Here is a 19,237-nt window from a genome sequence, read left to right as displayed (position 1 = left end):
ATTTCTTTTTTTGTGTGTTCTTTAAATTCACTGAATTCTTTTATCATGTTCATAATTGTTCTTTTGACTTCCATGTCCTGTGTTGTCTCTAGGGAGTTCTCATTGTACTCCTCTAGAGGACTATTGGTACTTGGTGTGGATATATTTTGGGTTTTCGTGTTATTATTTTTTCTTTGTGAATTTTACGTGTGAATTTTCTTCATAGTTTCTGATTCTTGTGTGAGACTCAAGCCTTCCGTTGTTGAGTTTAGATGTGCTTCTTTTTGTAAACTTTATGTGCCTTTGTGGTTTACTTGTTGGACATGAAAATCTGGTTGGTCTAGACTTCAGGCTCTCTCTTTTGATTTTATATTGGAGTGGCCTTATTGCTTTTGTCTTCAGGAGTTCCCACAGAAGCCCAAGTGAGATGGGGCTCAGATGATCTCAGGCTTTCTCCTAAGGTCTGGGTCCCTCCAGGAAAGATGCTGCCCTCGAGAATTTAGGGGCTGGGCTGGCCTGGGAGAAGTGCCCAGGATAGATGCTGGTCTCAGGAAGCTGGTGGCTGTGCCAGCCAGGGAAGTAAAGGGAGGTGTGGGCCGGACCAGGCCCAGAGGTGTTCTGGGGGCTGCAGGGAGGAACTGGTTTGGTCTGGATGCAAAGGATCAAGAAGCAGTGGTGGCTCTGGACCCAGAGGTTAGCTTCAGTGTCTGGGGTGCCAAGACAAGAAATGGGCCTGTACCCAGGATAGGAGGAGAGACTCAGAGGGGGAGCTGGGAGGGTGAAAACGTAATCAAGGTAGTATGGGCATGTGTTGGACTTACCAAGGAAGGTGCTGGAATCCAAACACTGGAGGCTGTGCAGCCCAGGAAGCAAAAAGGGCTGAAAAGTAAATTTTAACCCAATATAAAAAAAAATGTTTCTTAATCTGGCTTTCTGAAAAATAGAATCAACTGCCTTGAAAAGGGAAAACTACTTATACAGTGGATATTCAAGGCTGAAATGACTGTCTCACCCCTACAGGCAATGTCTATATTAGCTTAGAAGATGTAATTCATTAACCTTTAAGGTCACTTCTGAATCTAGTGTTTTGATATTTTCTGAATTATTCAGGAGGGAACTGACAGCGTGACCTGGATCTGTCCTATATTTATATAAACATTCTGTGTATTACACTTCATTTTCTGTCTAACTGTATACATTTTAATGTTATAAATTTCATTTAGAGTAAATGTGTTTTTAAAAAATTTCAAAAATCAACTTTATTATGGAATAATTTAGACATAATAAAGTGCATTGCTTGAATGTGTAGAATTCTAAGATTATTGACAGGTGTGTGCTTATCAAATCATTTCTAGAAAGTACTAGACAGTCTCATTTTTACTGCCCCCTCCTGCCAAAGCCTCTTTGTGTTTCTTTGCAAGCTATTTTCTCTTCATCCCTGACCTGAGGTCATCACTGATCTGCTTTCTGCTCACTGATCACTGATAGTAGCTTTCAATTTCTAAAAATTTCTAAAAATGGAGCCAATGCAGTATTTTTGGTCTGGTTTCTTACACTCAGCATAACAATTTTGAATCTCAGTAGACTGAGAATTAGAAGTTTGTTTAATGTCCTGGTATTTTCACTTGCATAAATATACTATATTTTGCTTATACAGTTATCTATTGGTGAACATGTGAGCTCTTTTCAGGTTGGAAAGAATATTAATAAGGCTGCTAAAATCATTTACTTTTTTCTTCTACCTTCTTTTATTTTACTTTTTTAATTTTTAGAGTCTTACTATAAAAAAAGAACTTCTCACAGGACTGGAGAGATGGCTCAGCAGTTAAGAACATGTGCTGCTCTTCCAGAGGAGTTTGATTCCCAGCATCCCATTAAGTGGTTTACAATCTTCTTTAACTCCAGCTCCAGGGGATCTGACACCATCTTCTGGCCTCTGTGACACTCCCCCTGCCACCCCCTGCACAAATTTTTTTTTAAAGAGCATCTCATGAATATGTTAGAAACTATTTCATATAATAAATACTTCACATAATATATAGTTTCAATAATAAAAAATTAACTTCTCTAGTTGGAATTTTAATAATCCACAGTTGGATTGTAGATTTTAATAATTCAACAATTTTATGTGTGAATTTGTTAATTCTATTCATTTGTATTGTTATCTAGAAGGTAAATATCAAGTATAAACTGACCAACTTTCAATGAAATTCCACGATAAATTCCCAGTTTCTAACATTCTTTCTTAGAAGTAGGTATGCATCAGCTACTTTTTGTTGTGTAATGAAATATCCCAAAATTTCTAACACAAGAGTGAGAAAACATTTTTCATAAAAAGTTCATAGAGTAAATATTTTAGATGTTCTGAGCCATTTGTGGACTTCACTGCATTTTTATAAATCCTTTTACAGCTTTAAAAAATATAAGAAGCTTTATTTAGCTGGGAGGCTATATAAAAACTGACAATAGAATAGACTTAGTCCATGATCCATAGTTTGCAGACCCCATAAAAATGTAGCCATTTGTTTACCTCACTGTTTGATAGGTAGACTGGGACATTTTTGTGGTCAGGACCAATTGTAATATTCTTGCTGAGTTAATTTATACATTAGTGGTCCAATGCCTCATGGATGAGCTATCATAGTCTAACCCCATGTCTGATGACCAGCGGGTTTTCACTTATGAATAGATGCAACTATGTCTGTATGTCTCATAATCCAGCATGCTACTCCAGTGTCTTTCCTATGGAGACTTGTCAGGTTGCTGTTTGTGCCGTGGTTAGTCTTTGAGCTAAAACAAGTCATGTCATAGGACCATCATAGATCCAAGCGGTGGCAAAAGATTCTACTTCTTGGGAGAAGAAAATAAAGTCACATGAAAGAGTTGGATATTAGGTAGACATCTCACAAGGTATTGGACATTGGACAAAAATTATAGTGCATTTTTTAGTTACCAAGAAAATTGAATTTATATAGATTCTTACCTTGTAAGTAATCACTATCGAGCTAAACAATTAGTTGGTAGCTTCTCAGCCAATGGGAGAAATACAGAATCTGTAGTCTACCCAGTGATTTAAAAATATAAGAAATGCTTATCAGGGCTGGAGAGATGGGTCAGCAGTTAAGAATACTGGTTGTTCTTGCAGAAGACCCGGGTTCAAATCCCAGCTGACAGCTAACAACTGTCTGTAAGTCCAGTGCCAGGGGATCCAACAGCTTCTTTTGACCTCCTTGGGCATTGCACGACATGGGTGCACCTACCTACATGCAGGCAATACATGCATATACATAAAATTAAAAAAAGAAATACTTATTAAAAATGCAGCAATTAGCCATTTATTACTACAGAGAATTTAATGAAGGTTGTGTGAATAAATACTGAAGCAAGAAATATTGTGACTTACTTTCTGCTTACTCTTTTGAAAATAAATTAATCTTAAAACTATTTTTTATTCTTAGTGTGTTTAATAACCTTATAGACATACACGATCTAAAATATTCCTACAATTATATAAGAATAACTTTTCCTTTTTTAAGAAATAATGATTAGCAGCCTTCATGAACACATACACATTTCTCAAGCACTTGGGATGTATATGTAGGTATTAATTATGTAGAATGGGAAAAATAAAGAAAAAAATAGAATGAGAATCATCCAGCCCTAAAATTCCATCATTCTTTTAGGTAAACACACTTGCCAATTTAAATGCCTGAACCTAAGCATTCAGGCTAGGGTTTCAAATTATGGGTCTCCCTTCAGGGTGAGAACAGAAGAATTATTTGTTAGTTTGTGTATTGAAGTGTGTTGCTCAGACAGAGAACATACAGCAGTGTGTAGTGTGAGCTACTTGTTACTCTCCTTGACAGAATTTTTTCCCTTCTGCGATGTGACAATATCACCATGCCATTTGGAAGGGAAAAAAGGGCCAAGTGATTCCTAGTGTATTCTTAAACCATCCCCCAAACAAACAGCTGGCAGAGATGACACCTTTGAAACTTAGAGCCTTTCTCACTCCCTGTAGCTCTATCTGTGAGTATAATTTCAAAGTTGATAAACCTTTCCCTCAATTACCTTCCCTCCTGAAATTTTAATCCCCCCCTTTTCCCTTGCAATGCTTCATCCCTAACCGAGGAACGGGTTCATCTTTAACCAGGGGTGTCACATCAACAGTTCCTAGTCCTAGTCTAGAGAAATTATATTATACAGAATTATGTGGTGGGCATATATACTACCTATTTCTTTATGGAGAAGACTCAGCAGTTTTCATCATTTCTGACCAATCCACTGTAAAAAAAAATGTACTTTCTGTTTCATCCTAGTGCCAACACATGCACATGCATACATACACATGTTTACAGATACATTTCATGATCTGCTCTAATGACCTGCAGTTGGAAAACTTTGTACCAGGGAAGAATGAGAGTAGTTAGGGAAGAGTTGGGTAGTCCTCAGTACTTTATTTCCACAGTTCAACTCTGCCAGTTGCTATTCATGGGTCCTTGAGAAAGTTTCTTCATTTCTTGGTGGTTCAGTGTTCGCATCTGTAAAACTAATGTACAAATACAAAAACCTTTTAGGTTTGTTTGACTTTAATTAATACTCAATAAATAGCTATCATTATTGGCACTAGTAATTTCTAAATTGGAATTGGTTAACACCTGGCCACTTACTAAAATTTAGATTAATGTATATCAGTATAGTATTGCTGTCATACATGCACATACATTTTACTATATTATGTTGATGAATATGAATCATAACTGTTTTATAACTCTGTTCCCTTTCTGATAATTTCACAAATATAGCTTGAATGTCAACTTCCTGCAGTTTTCTTATGCTAAATTTGGAGATTTTAGAGTTTCCCAAATTGAACTTTTAGTAGGGAAAAATAAAACTAAAGCCTTTTCTCAACCTTCAAGGAAAAAGGAGGAGGGGGTGCTGGAGAGATGGCTCAGTGGTCAAGAGCACTGGCTGCTTTTGCAGAGGACCCAGGCTTGATTCCCATCACCCACATGGTGACTAACAACCATCCATAACTCCAGTTCCAGGGGATCCAGACTTCCTCTTCTGGCCACCACAGGGTTTGCACAACACAGGTGCACTAACACATATGCAGGTAAAACACTCCTACACATAAAATAAAAAATAAATAATTCAAAAAAAACTTTTAGAGGGAAAAAAATCCCACTGTATCAGATTTTTATTTCTGTATTAGACTGAGCCATCAGAAAGCTGTATTGTTGGACTACATTGTTTCCCTCCCCCACCCCAAAAGACTGCTTTAACTTAAATGTACTTTAGCACCACAGCCTAAGCTTATGTGCCCTGACCTTGTAAAGACCACCATGGATCATGTTTTGCTAAAAGTTTGCATCATGCAGTGTCTCCCATTTGAATGTTCATGCAGAAATGTTATTCAGATATAGTTTTATTCAACCTAACTTACCTAGCGCTTAGTTTGCTTTGCTTCACTTGAACTATTGTCTTTTCCCCTTACCAACTCTCAAAATAATAAAATAGATCACATTTCCATTTATTATTTTTCTTTTACTTCGGCATCTAGAAAACTCATAGTCAAGTTATACACTGATTTTAAAAACATTTTGGTGTTTGCCCCCAGGCCTAACAGGACCTTAGTTCAATCCCTAGAACCCACTTAAAGGTAGAAGGAGAGACTCCTGCAACTTGTCTCCTGAGGGTCCTCCACACACACACACACACACACACACACACACACACACACATAAATAAATGTGAAAAGCACTCATTTTAAATAATACTTTTATTCAAATATATTAGACGTCTAGAAAAGGGAGCTTTAGGATGATGTTGATCAAATGCAGAAAATTTCTGTACTTAGAAAAAAGAAGTTTCATAGGTCTATTGTACAACAAGGTGACTGTAGTGACATTTGCTGAAATTTGCTAAAAAATAGACTTTAAGTTATTCTCACCATAATATAAGTTAATAATATGAAATGTTATTTATGCTAGTTAGCTATTCTACAATTCACACATATTTTAAAGCATTTTGTGAATTATAAATATATATATAATTTTCATTTTCTAATTTAAAACATAAACTTTTAAAAAACCATGTACTAAATTCAATGAGTTTTCAAATTCTGGTTATACTCATGTAACCAGTATTCAGATTAGGAAACTGATGATTACCAGCTACCAGAGTCTCCTTGAGCCCCTAATCATTACCCAAGGTCCAAGATTACTTCAATGTTGACATTGAAGACCATGAATTATTCTGGTCTGGTTTTGTGGTTTGTTTTAGGCAGGGTCTCGCTATGTGGGCTTAGCTGGCCTGGAACCCACAATGTAGCCCAAGTTGACCTTGAACTCATAGAGATCCTCTTACCTCTGCCTCCCTAGCACTGGGATTAAAGGTGTGTAACACCATGGCCAGTGGTGTTTTCGACTTTTATAAATGAAATCACACAACATGTACACTTGTGTCTGGCTCTTTAAACAATTTCATCTGTACTGTTTTGTGAAGTCATGGATTGTTCATTCTCATTGCTGGAAGTAGGCTATTGTTCGAATGTGCTCTAATCTAGTACATGCCCTATTGTGGCACATTCTATACTGAGTGGTGATACAAACAATTCAAGATACATCATTTTGTGAATATATTTATACATCCTGCGGAAACTATATTAAGCAATAGAATTTCTAGGTCACTGAGTGTACATGTGTTGAGCTTTTCTGTATTTTAGTTTTCAGTGTAAATTTCACTCCCCTCAACAAAAGCCCGAGAGTTCTAGTTGTTCTGTGTCCATCCTACCACTTTGCATTGTTTATCTTTCTTATTTTGATGGGTGTACATAGTGAAATTTAATAACTGTGTCAAGCCTTATTATCTTGGTGTCTGTGTTTCAACTTCTCCTTTCTTAAATAGAATTAATTATTATTCTATTTATATTTCCTTAAACCAAAATTTTATCTATCTATTTGTTGTTATTTCATGGATGTGGGGAACAGACCTAGGACTTCCCACATGCAAAATGCACACTACCTTTCACCTGTATTCCCACATTCATACCTACTAAGTTTTAAATGTCATATATTAAGTGCCCTACAGCCATTAAGGAACAATATAATATATGTAATATATATATAATATATAATATATATAATATATATGCACATATATATGCACACACACACGAGCATGCACACGAGAGAGAGAGAGAGAAAGAGAGAGAGAGAGAGAGAGAGAGAGAGAGAGAGAGAATCTATAGTTAATGATGCCATTTATCAAAAAATCCTAAGTGCAGCCAGGTGTGCTGATTTGCACTTACAATCCTAGAATTTATGAGACCAAGGTGGGAGTATTGCTGTAATTTCAAGGCCATCCTAGATTATATAGTGAGTTCTGGGCCAGACTGGGGTACAGAGTAAGACTCTGTCTCAAAAAAAAAAAAAAAAAAAGAAAAAAAATTCTAGGCTCTTCGAGCTCTGTCATACATCCACTCAGTTGAAAATTATCATTTATTTAATCCTATAACCTGTCCTGAAAAACACCTTTCCAATAATTCTTAGTGCTACACCATTAGTTCAAGATCTTCATCCTCGCTTAACCCTACCTGTGTAGTAATCACCTGTGCTTACATTCCCATTTTAATCTCTGTTCTCTTTTTCATCTGTATTTCTTCCCACCAAAAATTGAATTCTACTTGAAGAAAAAGACACTCTAAAAGTACAGATGGTGTCAGTTTCTTTCCTGTCTATCATACGAGATGAGGCTTCCATTGTTTGTCAGTTATCTTCTGAGGGGTATCATTAGGTCAAACCATGAGGAACTAGATCCTTGCACTAACCTGTTAATTGATATTAACTCAAGAATATGATTTTAAAGCTGGGTATAGTGGTATTCACCAGTAATTCCAGCTCTTAGGAACATTCTTTAAGTTCTAGGGATAAAGACCAGCCTGAGCAACATAGTGAGACCTCACCTCATACACACACACACAAAGTGACTTGGTAACCTAATAGATACTATTAGTATTTTCTCCTAGTTAGCTCTTCTAAGATATAAAGTCTAATATCTTCCATGTTTTGAACTTCTAAAAAAGCATAAACTAATATCACATCACAGCAGTCTGTTAACATAAAATCTGTGCCTGGCAAATTATTAATGTAAGTTATTAGCTTACAGAATGAACTTAAGGTACTTCTTTTAACTCTTTATGCACTAACGAAAATACACATGAAACCTGGATAGTTCTTTTTAAAACTTTTTCTTTTATTTATTATCATTGCATGCATGTATGTGGGCACATGTGCACCATATCTCTCAGCATGTTGCAGTCAGAGTAGAACTTTTGGGAGTTGGCTCTTTCCTTCCACCATGGGTTTTGGGGAGAGAACTCAAGTCATCAGAGTTGGTGGCAAGTGCCTTTACCCACTGAGCCATCTTTCCAGCCCTAACCTAGTTATTTCTTAATCCCAGGAGATCAATTTGATAGCCTTTCCCCTTAAACTTTGCTTTTTGTTTCCTTCTTGATTCCTGTAATTATTGTAATCCCTCTGATACTGTGTTTGGTCATATGCATGTTTCTATTCCCCCAAGAAGATTGCCAATTCTGCAAGGACAAGGTCTTATTTCTGTTGGATCCCCTTAGTAAAGGAATGTGATAGCAGTGGAGAATTCTTTCTACATTCCCATGTCAGGACCTGAGAACTCTATAGCTTTCACTAACTGTAAAGAAAATGAGAAGCATTTGAATGATCAGAAAAACACATATACAAGTATTTCAAAAATGCATCATGATTGCCACTAAACAAATTAAAATGGGAGAATATTTAATAGAGAAATTAAAAGCTGGGCATGGTAGTGCACGCCTTTAATCCCAGCACTCCAGAGGTAGAGGCAGGTGGATCTCAGTAAGTTCAAGGCCAGCCTGGTCTACATAGTAAATTCCAGGCCAGCTGGGGCTACAGGAAGACCTTGTCGAGAGAGAGAGAGAGAGAGAGAGAGAGAGAGAGAGAGAGAGAAATTAATTATGGGGAAATACTTAAAATATTTCTTTGAAATTGTAGAAAATATTAGTTTGTTGTGTTCATATTTTATTTCTGATTTTTTCCCCTGGGCTGGCAAGGTGACCCAGCAGATGAAAGTACTTGACGCCAACACACACACACACACACACACACACACACTTCAGGTTTTCAATGCTAAGGAGAGGACACGGGACCTCATGCATGCTAGGAAGTGCTCTGGAACTGAGTGCACTGCTAACCCTTCCATTTCCCCTTTCATTGATGTATCTTTATGTAGAATTTCTAGCATACACAGCCTGGTCAAAACCTGCTACCCGGGGGTCTTTTCCATCAAGGATCTCTTTTTCTCCCAATGTTAACCTTCCAAATCAACATTCACTGGCTCACTTAGAGTGTTCTGCTATTTGACAACAGGAACAAAGCCACACCTTTTAGAAACAAGTCTGAATAAGCTCATATTTTAATATTGGGCCCAAAGAACAATTGTGAAATTGCAAATATTGTGAAGCTTCTGCATATCTTAGGCTGTGGTTATGCATTTATCTTACAAAAACTACTTACTTGCTTGACATTTTTTGGGGGGGATATCTTTTCAGAAAAGGTCTCATTATGTACTTCAGGGTGATCTCGAGTTCACTACGTAGCCCAGGCAGTCCTCAAACTCACAGTGATCCTCCTGTCTCAATCTCCTGGTTTCCTTCTCAAAAGAAAACAGTCTCGCTGTGTAGTCCAAACTGGCCTTGAATTTACAATCATCCGGCCTCAACCTCTGTAGTGGACCTGGGATTAGTGACCTGTATAACCACACCTGGCTTTTTCCTATATTCAAACAAGAAAGTAAAACATAGCCCAAAACAAGGAAGATGGGCTCTCCCCTTTTGTCTGCCTGTAGCCCCAACTGGCCTGGAACTCCCTATGTAGACAGGCTGGCCTCAAACTCACAGAAGTCCGCCTGCCTCTGCCTCCCCAGTGTTGGGATTGTAGGCATGTGCTACCATGTCCGGCTGGATGGGTTCCTTTTGTAAACTGCTGAAGAGGAAGAACTGAAATACTTGTACCCTTCATTTTTTTCATACGACAATCTAAAATGAAACGTTTTTTTGAGATGGTGCCTCACTACATAAGTAACTCTGGCTGGTCTGGAATTCCCTATGTATACCAGGTTGGCCTCAAACTCACAGAGATCCACCTGCCTCTGTCTTCTGAGTGCTGGCATTAAACTTTGTACCACCATGATAAAAATGAATAGTTAAAATAATAATGCAGTCTTTATTTTTATTTTGTCCTCTTGTTTTCTTTTTGAAACAATATCCCTGAGCATAGATTTGCTTGTAAGAAGTCAAACCTGTGTGGCAGACCGCTTTGCATTAAGACAGAAGTTCCCAGCTTTCAAAGGCCTTTCAAAGTCATAGTGTGCTTTTTGACCACAATTCCACTGCAGTTAAGAATCATGTACATTTAAAAAATATTTTGTTTATTATTTTTATTTTATGGGTATGAGTGTTATACCTGCATGTAAGTCTTCTGCAAGAACAGTGTTCTTAACCACTGAGCCATCTCTCCAGCCCCTTGGAATCATGTACATTTTTACAGAGGAGTCAGCAAAAGACCCTAAGAAGTTAAGTTACTTACCTGTAAAGTGTAAAGTGGCTAGCCTCTAAGGCATCCAACTGGCCTGGACTCTGACCTTCACATTAATGCATGCCTATGCTTTCCAATGCAGCTTCCCTTGCTGACAATTAAAAAAGCTGCTTTGGATAGAATATGATTCTTGTGGATATTCATCTCAAAAGAAAAAAAACCTTATGTCTTCATCAGTAACATTTGAATGCTACATTTTCCTTATCTGCTTCAATTTTGGATGACTTCCTTGTTCACTTAATTGACTAGCAATTCCTTTGTTTAGTTTACTCAATCTCAAGAACCAAGTCCTAAGTATTAATAATGCTTAGATTGTCATTTAACATTTTTTATGAAATTCGAGTATTTCAGAAAAGGGTAATTTAGGATGGCACGTATGTAGAACTTTGCATTTTAATTAAGAAGACTCAGAGTGAAATGAAACACTGACAGTAACAGGTGACTACTTCTAAAAGCTGCACTACTATTTGATGTATGTTCAGTATTTTCTTGTGAATAATAAGTCTTGCGACTTGTTTCAAGAAAGTGACAGGACTAAAACAATTAAAAAAGACAAAGCTGCTATTTTTTAATCATCTACTCATAAATAAAACTGGCCTGTGAAGTATTTTCAGAGAAGCGATTGACAAAGTGTAAGTAAATCACTCTAAAAATTAAAGCTGCCTCAGTTTTTTGAATGTTCAAACTAAACCTCTCCCCCTTGCTCCAGCGATGAATTTCCTTTGACAAATAAATATTTACAAAGCATGAAGTATAGACTGTGTGTACTTCCTAAGGCCAAAGCGTACTGTTTATACTAAAATTTAATATTTTTCATCTCAAATACACCAAAAGAAGATGTAACCGAAAAGTAATTCTCTCTTGTACCAGAGTGTCCATTAATCTTTCTTTAGATACTATTGGCACTGTGAATTTTCAGTTAGCAAGAAAAAGAAACTCTGTAATTTCTGGATTAATCAGAAAAATTTGAGAGTTTTTGGAGGGTTGGAGAAACCAATAAAGTCTGATAGAACAGAATTCTGTAATCCCCATTGTGAAACCAAGAAAGGGAAATAAAATCATCCTCTTCCCATTTCCAATGAAAATTCTTTCTTCGTTGGTTAGATCAAAGGGTTAATTTGCAATCTGAGAAAAAGACTATGACTTCCCCTATTTTTTCTAAAGTGTGGTGATGTGTGGGAGGAAGGTAGAGAGGCCCCAGAATGAATTCACTAATTGCGGTTTTCACCTGCTGTGCGTCTAATCGAATACAAAGCCTTATTTGTAGATGAAGAGGAAGAGAGATTATACAGAGTGTCAAAATTTCTGCCTAGTTTTGAAATTTCTGTTATTTGGCACAATAGTTTTGGGAAAGGCAGACAAATAGTTACGGCTTTGAGCTGTTAAGGTGGACCAGGAATGTTGGATCAAATATACTTGAACCACCTTAAACAAATCTCCATTTTTAGCAGGAGGTGCTGTAGTTCACAGAAGCCTGATAGTGCCATAGCTGGCAGGCTAATAGGCCTGCTGAATTCTTTCCCACTAAGCAACTACCGGCCTCTGAGGTTAATGAAGTGTGGCTTTATTTTAGTGAAGATGCTAAACTTCACATCTTTTTAGATGTTCAGCTTGATATAGGTGGCTCTGTGAAGCTTTGAGAAATCGTATTAAATGAAAACTGCATGAGATTGAAGGAGAGTTCGACTTTATTTGGAAGCTGTCTGGTGAAATCTCTGGTGTAGATGGCAGCTCTTTCAGAGAACTTTCCTCATTTTGGCTTATCCTGACTCCCTGTAGAGGAAGGGCCTGGAAAAAAAAGCTTTTGTGTGGGTGTGAAGTGCTCTGTGTCTGAATGCAGAGGCCTCTTCGGTTGCTGGTGAACTGGCTGGAGTTCATATTATATCTAGAGAATGTGGGTTTCAGTTTGATCCAGGGGCATTACCATACATATTTTAAGTAGCATGCCATCACATTCACCCTAAGTGGTAAAGACTGGCCATTGTTGTAAGCATTTGTTAGAAGTCTGAATCACTGTTCATGGCTACGAACTTACATTATGCAAAGAAAAATGGAGATCTTATGTTTACTGGATATCCAAGTGTTGATTTACTATAAAATATGCATTGCTTACCTGAAGTAATACCTATACACTGAATGGATTTTTAAAAGAGATTTATTTGTTTTATTCTATGTGTAGGAATGTTTTGCCTGCCTGTATGCATTGCACCATGTGGATGCAGTGCCCAGAGACCAGAAGAGGGCATTGGATCCACTGGAATTGGAGTTATGGAGGGTTGTGTACTGCCATATAGGTGCTGGGAACCGAACCAGGGTCCTCTGCAAGAGCAGCCAGTGCTCTTAACCACTACAATCCCTCAAAGGTTTTTTTTTTTTTTTTTTTAAGTGGTGCGGGTTATTCTTAGCATTCATTGCCTAAGGCACAGAGACCAATTCACAATGAGACTCTTGGAGCTAGAGGGAAACTGAACCCCAGAGAATGGTGATGTCCCTTAGGACCATCCCCTGGCACATGTCCAGTAAATCCATTCCTTTTCATTTTATTTTCTTATTCTGATCAACATTTTTACCCTGCTAATATTGGATTAACGTTGAAAACCACAAGTAGCCTAGAAGGCAAAAAACAAACAAACAAAAAAGATGTGCTTGTAGGAATTTAGAGCAACCTGACTTTTGCACGTGGCCCTTTATACCATCTACCAGATAACCCAGCACCCCTACAACACTTCCATTTCCAATCTATACCTCTAGTCCAGATATTTTCTCTCTGTCTTCCACATTGCAAAGACCAACTGCTTCCTAGATCTCTTCTCATTTCATGCCATACTACCATATTTATGTCATCATGGTGAAGACTCAACTCATCATCCCTCCTCTTACCCTCTTCCATCCTGTCCTGACATTTCTAGCTTGGTGAATGGTACTCATTCAGTTTTGGGAGACACCAAGGGACAGTGGCTTGGTCCTCGACTGCATGTTATAATCTCCTAGACAACTTTGAAATGCCTAAGATCAATTAAATCAGAAGGTCAGAGTGTTGAAAGCATGGAGTATTGGGATAGTTTCACATCCTTCATGTGATTCTGGTGGGTAGCTAAGCTTTAGGACTGCCTTCTTATGCCTTCCTTCTCCATTTCTCCATCTGTGCAATTTCCACTTTATCGTTTCTTATCCATTCTCCCAGTGCCGAAGTTCAGATCCTCCTCATACTGCAGTCACCTCATACCTGGTAGTATAGCTCCAGCTGTCTTCTGATCTAGGCCTTAAACTGTTACTCTAGTCATTTTCTAAACTGATAGAACCACACATGTGCCTACATTCCTTCTTTTTTTAAAAAAAAATTCCCCCCATACTTTTCAGGGTAGGTCAAACACTGAATTTTCACACTAGATCTTTCTTACTTTCCCTTCTTCTCTAACCCTTATTTTAACATTCCTTCCTGAAGGCCAACTAGACTACCATAGTCTTGGAAAGAATAGGATTGTTTGCCTTCACACTTACTATTATCATCATTTTGATTTTAATTTGGCTTTACCCCAATAGGCCACATGTTCTTTTGGGTCTAATAAGAACCTTTTGTATATATTTGTCCAATGACTGCATTTAGCCTGCTTTTCACTGCAAGGTGTAAAGCTCAGTTTATCATCTATCAGGTGTCCCCGCTCAACATCTACTAGAGGGTAGCTTTGGCTGGATGGGTCTGTTTGGTCAACATTCAAGGCAGAATGTGGTACATTAAAGAGGGGTACTTGAAGAGAGTATAATGAAAAAGCTATTTGAAAGGTTTGGGCAAAGTAAGAGCAAAACGAAGAACGATAAACACTTGTGCAAGTGCACAAAGTAAAGAAATGGCTTGGGGCACCTGCAGAGTACTGGGACTGTAGGACAGGATTGCCCAATAAGAACTGTGGCTACAGGTCAAAGAACTTAGCCACCACCAGGCCAGCAGCCAGCAGGAGGGAGCCTGAGGAAAAAATACCCAGCTATTACTTTCCTCTCTTCTTCTGTAGGTCTTGCATCATGGCCTCCCATTGGTTAAAGTGAAAGGAAATCAAAGGGCAAGAGAGCCTGATTCCACATAGGTCTAGTCTCCTAGGGGCACAGAGCTGAGCAGCAATGGAGAGGAAAATGGGGGAATGTCCAGCCTGGTCTCTTAGGTCAAAGACGCTCTAGTTTCTTGAAGTGCCTACAAAATTTGAGCAATTTAAAATTTGAAGCTTAAGCTATAGGAAAATTTATTGAATCACCTTTGACTTCATCCTGTCCTGTTTCATTTTTATTGCCATCGATGAGATTGCTTGCTTTAGACACACTAAAGAAAACAGACATTTCTCATGGTAAGAGAGGTTAACCGTGTGGGCAGTGATGCAGCAGAGTCACTATGAACATGAACCTTAGAGTCAGGTTCTCTGATTCCCATCCTTGCACTACCATGTAAGAATTGTGATGCTAGGGCAAGGATCTCATGAAAGGTTCTGCACTGAGGATGTCAGCTTAATTTTCTTTTATGGCAGAACTTTGGGTTCTCTCTGGTCTGTGGTTCACATTAAAACAACAGCAATAACATCAATCACAATAATAATAATAATGGTGACAATAAGGGAAGCTGGCAACATAGCTACCATAGGTTCAATTCCAAGTACCACCAAAAATTACAAATAATATAATCCAGCTACTATAAATAAGCAATATATATGGTATTACTACATAATTTACACATGAAATGAAGATACATCAATCCTATCATTTTCTTAACTTTCCTTAATAAGAAAAACCTCATATTCTGGTTGAAATTGACAACAAAGCAGTGCGAGGCCCATGCCATTCTTTAATAATACTTTAAGTATTTATTTTCCAAAGTGACATCAAGATTTGGGAACAAGTCTTCAAGTGCCTATAACTCGAGTCTAAAAAAGAACTTAATGCTGTATTTTTGAGGATTGCCATCTGTCAATTTTTTAAAAATCTGAATAGTGATTTCTTATTTTTCGTTCTTTTTTCCCTCTGACAAATCATTCTTAGTTGTTCTCTAATTGGACACTGAGAAAATAGACTTTTGCATTTATATTTTAGAGAAACAACAGAACTCCTGAATCCTGAGCAGTTCACTTACACATGTAAAGCCATCAAGCAACTGACAGAAAACAAAGCAGATAGAAAACAGCAAGCCTCACCATGCCAGTGTTGCAAATCTTTAGTTGATTGATTTCTAATATTTACAAGTGTGCACGCTGTGAGGCTGGTATCTTCTCCTTAAAGTAAGCAATATTTAAGTGATATCTAGCACTGACAAAGAGATTACTCTCACTGCTTTACAGCAAAGGCCACACTTTCTCATCAAAGGCCACTAATCCCTCCACTCCAGAGAAAGGCAGGAGCAGACTCGGAATCTACTTTTAGACCAAGGGACAATCTCAGCCAAAACAAATCCTAGTGTGCCCCCCTCAGACCGTTATAGCAGCTGCCTCTTCAGCTCAAAGTTACTAAATGACAGCACTAAGCAGACTGAGTCTGAGAGGAAATGCCACGAGTGACATACTGGCTTTCAAATAGTAAGAGTCAATGTACCTTCAGGCACGTATCTTTAGTGATAACATTTACATCGTTGCCTGGTTTGTCAACAGTGATGAAGAAACGCAGCATCCCATTTTTACTTTTGTTTTCTATTTTTGCCTCTTTGCTGTGCTGTAACATAGGGTAAAGGACATTGATGGCTCCAGGTCTTTCAGCTCTAACAATCTCAGTCAAAATAGTTGAGAGAAAAAAAGCAGGATATTTAAAATGGAAGGGGGGGGAGGGTGGAATACATTGAAATTCTAGACTGAAGTGGATAAATCAACCAGAAGAATGAAAAGCAAAGGGTTGAAAGAAGACAAAAAGAATACCCAGAACAAACAGGACAATGCCAGCACCAACAGGGTGCTTCTTGGAGTCTAAGATATGAGGTGGAGATTGTGGAAGACTCTTGTGCTAATGAAGGCTTTCCTTCTTTGGGGACTATTTTCAAGCTTGAACTAAAGTTACCCCGTACCATCCAGGCCCAGGTAACTTTTCTAATCCACTGCTGTACTGGAAAAGAAATCCTTTGAGATTTTCCTAAAAGAATACTTCGTTACTAAACCGTGCGGTGCCATGGGTAGTGCTATCATGTTTTCAGAGTGCCTCTCAAACTTTGGTGTTCTCAGAGTGTCTGATTTAACAGATCTGGGCTGGGGCCCAGGGGGATTTTCATTTCTAAGATGTTCCCTGGTAACGGTGGGACTGTTAATCTCGGGACTACATTTTGAGAATCACTGCTATATCACAAATATAAATGCTTAAGAATCCAGTTAAACCCAGGATGAGTTTAACTTGAATTTCAAGTTACTGCCCCCAGCCCTTTGATAGTCAGTTGAGGAGGAAGGGGAGGGTAAGTGGAGACCTTAGCATGTGGTTAGTTTTTTCTTTCATTTTATAAAAAGAAAATTCCAAGCCCACACACTAATTATCAGCAATGAGCTCATTTGCACCTAGGTCATTTATTTAGGCAACAAGTAGTCTTGCCAGAGGGATTTTAAGTGGGTGCTAAGAAGACGGTGTGTGGCTTCCAGGTTCCTGGGTCTGCCTTCAACCCCTCCAACACGTCGGTCTTTCTGTCTTTTTTCCTTCTTTCTTTTCTGGTTTGAAAGCCCTCACCGCAGGGTCTCCGAGTCCAGGTTCTCAGATCCCTAGGTGGGGGCGGAGCCCTGCCTGGCCCCGCCCCGTCTGCCCGCAGCGCCCCCTCCCCGCCGGCCGGCCCGCCCGCCCGCCCGCCTGCGAGCGCTGGCTCCTCCGCAGTGCTTTCCGCTGCGAGCCTGGGCGGCGGCGCTCGACTTTCGGGTAGCCCCGCGGCTCCAGCAAGCTCACTCCTCTGTGCTAGCACTCGCCCCCGACCTCCCGCGGAGCCCTTGCAGCCATGAGGGAACAGCTCAAAGGGTAAGTGGATCGCGGCCCCTACCCCCTCCGATCTCCACAATTCCTACACTTGTGGCACCGGCAGGAACCGGAGAAGGCAAAACTTGGACCCGCGGCGGCGGCTGGAGCCCGGCGTCGGGGCAGCTCTCCGGTGGTCCGGGCAGTGCAAGCTGCAGGTGCGCCCCCCGGGCTTTCACCCCGGCCAGCTTAGTCTCAGCGCCTGGGACAGCCTGGCAGAGCCAAAGCTGATTTCTAGCTCTTCTCAGAGAGGGGCAGCCCGTTCCTCCGGCGGGGCTAGGGCCAGGGCAGCTTTTTGCTCCTTTCCGGGGCTGCCGGTGTGGACGTGAGCCAGATGGGCTGTTCCCGAAATCGTCGCCGGACCCGGCAGGAGGAAGGGGCACACGCGGTTCTACCTTGCATTGCACTGCCAAGTGCCAAAAGGTCAACTTTCTGCCTGATTTCTTCCGAGGATTCCAACTGACATTTCCCTCGCTGTGTTTTCTCTTGTGCTTATTCCATGCTTCAGGACTCGGAGTAAATAAGGAAAGAAGAAGAAGAAGAAGAAGAAAAACCTAGAAAGTCAAGGATTTGACTGAGAAAGAGAGGCTCGAGGGTTTGGGTTTTTGTACTGATTTTTTTGTTTGTTTGTTTGTTTGTTTGGGCTTCTTTTGGCCCTCAAAGGTTCAGTGTGAAATGATTTCTGGGTGCCCTCTTAGGCTTCTCCAGGTGTCTGTACTCTTCTTTAAGCAAAGTTTGTCATTCTAATCTGATCACAGCAATGAAAAGGGCAAGACACTGCTTATCTCTGTTAAATGTGAAGTTAAGTTCGAAGCTTAAATTGAAGGGGTTTAGTTGCCTGAGGGAGGCATAGTATTAATTATAAAATGCTTTAACACCAGGCAAAAAACCCCATCCTTTGGTTTAAGTGGCAAACCAAAGCCTTTAAGTAAAATCTACGTTCTTCCTCCCCAATCCGCGCTTCTTGGTCTCTGTGCATCTTATTTATGTCATCTTCTTGTCATCTCCCCCCTCCACCCCTTTGCCTAGATTTAAAAAAAAATTTCCTTGTTCCAAACCTGGCCTGGAGACACTTGCTCTTAAAGAAGCAAGAGGTGCAAATGAAACAACACGGGTATATGAAAGGTCTCTGACCCTTGATTACCGTGGAATTGGTTTCCCTCGTCATTGTTTGATCTTGAATTGGACAGGACCCTGAAGTGAAATTGCCTTGGCCAAAGGTGAGAGTGGGTGGGGGAGGTAAACCTTGAAAACCAAATAGAGCTGAGAGGACCAGGAACAGCTGGGGCAGCCACCAAAGCAATCCTGTTTGCCCTGAGTTGAGCCAAAGAGATTTCTGATGCTTAGATTGACACACAGCCACCCAAGTCCCTTCCCCACAGCACAAACTTTTAAATATATTTTCCCATCCCCACCCTGCCAGTATTCCAGCAACACAAGCCAAGTTCAACAATTCAGCATGCAAATGCCAAGGTTCCTCTAGAAAGAGTCTGATCCCTAGATTAAAGGGAAATCATTTGTGTGTGTATCAATGGGCTTCAGATTATATATGAAGCCAAACCTTAATCCTCTGCAAATCGCAACCCTTTTTATATCAATGCATAGTGATTAGTTTTATCACTGGGAAATAGTGGAAATATTTATATATAATA

At 39.5% G+C, this 19,237-nt stretch overlaps 1 protein-coding gene across 5 annotated transcripts in view; it reads left to right on the top strand.

Moving 5' to 3' along the window:
• Positions 1–19,237, top strand: part of Dmd (dystrophin) — a 2,373,110-nt gene that overhangs the window by 2,213,898 nt on the left and 139,975 nt on the right. For 3 of the 5 annotated variants that reach the window (XM_008822735.3, XM_008822734.3, XM_008822731.3), the window contains exon 1: positions 17,419–17,588. The exons of 1 other annotated variant lie outside the window; for it this stretch is intronic. In XM_008822735.3, the coding sequence (XP_008820957.1) occupies positions 17,569–17,588 (20 nt within the window). In that variant the 5' untranslated portion in view covers positions 17,419–17,568. Of the gene's footprint in view, positions 1–17,417; positions 17,589–19,237 lie in introns of those variants that run through there. One more of the 5 variants, XM_008822732.3, reaches the window with a different exon arrangement.

Source organism: Nannospalax galili, unplaced genomic scaffold (assembly GCF_000622305.1).
Source record: "Nannospalax galili isolate Female #2095 unplaced genomic scaffold, S.galili_v1.0 scaffold7, whole genome shotgun sequence".
Lineage (NCBI taxonomy): Eukaryota > Metazoa > Chordata > Mammalia > Rodentia > Spalacidae > Nannospalax > Nannospalax galili.
Note: the sequence above shows the minus strand (reverse complement) of the source record. Positions and strands in the feature narration are given on the sequence as shown.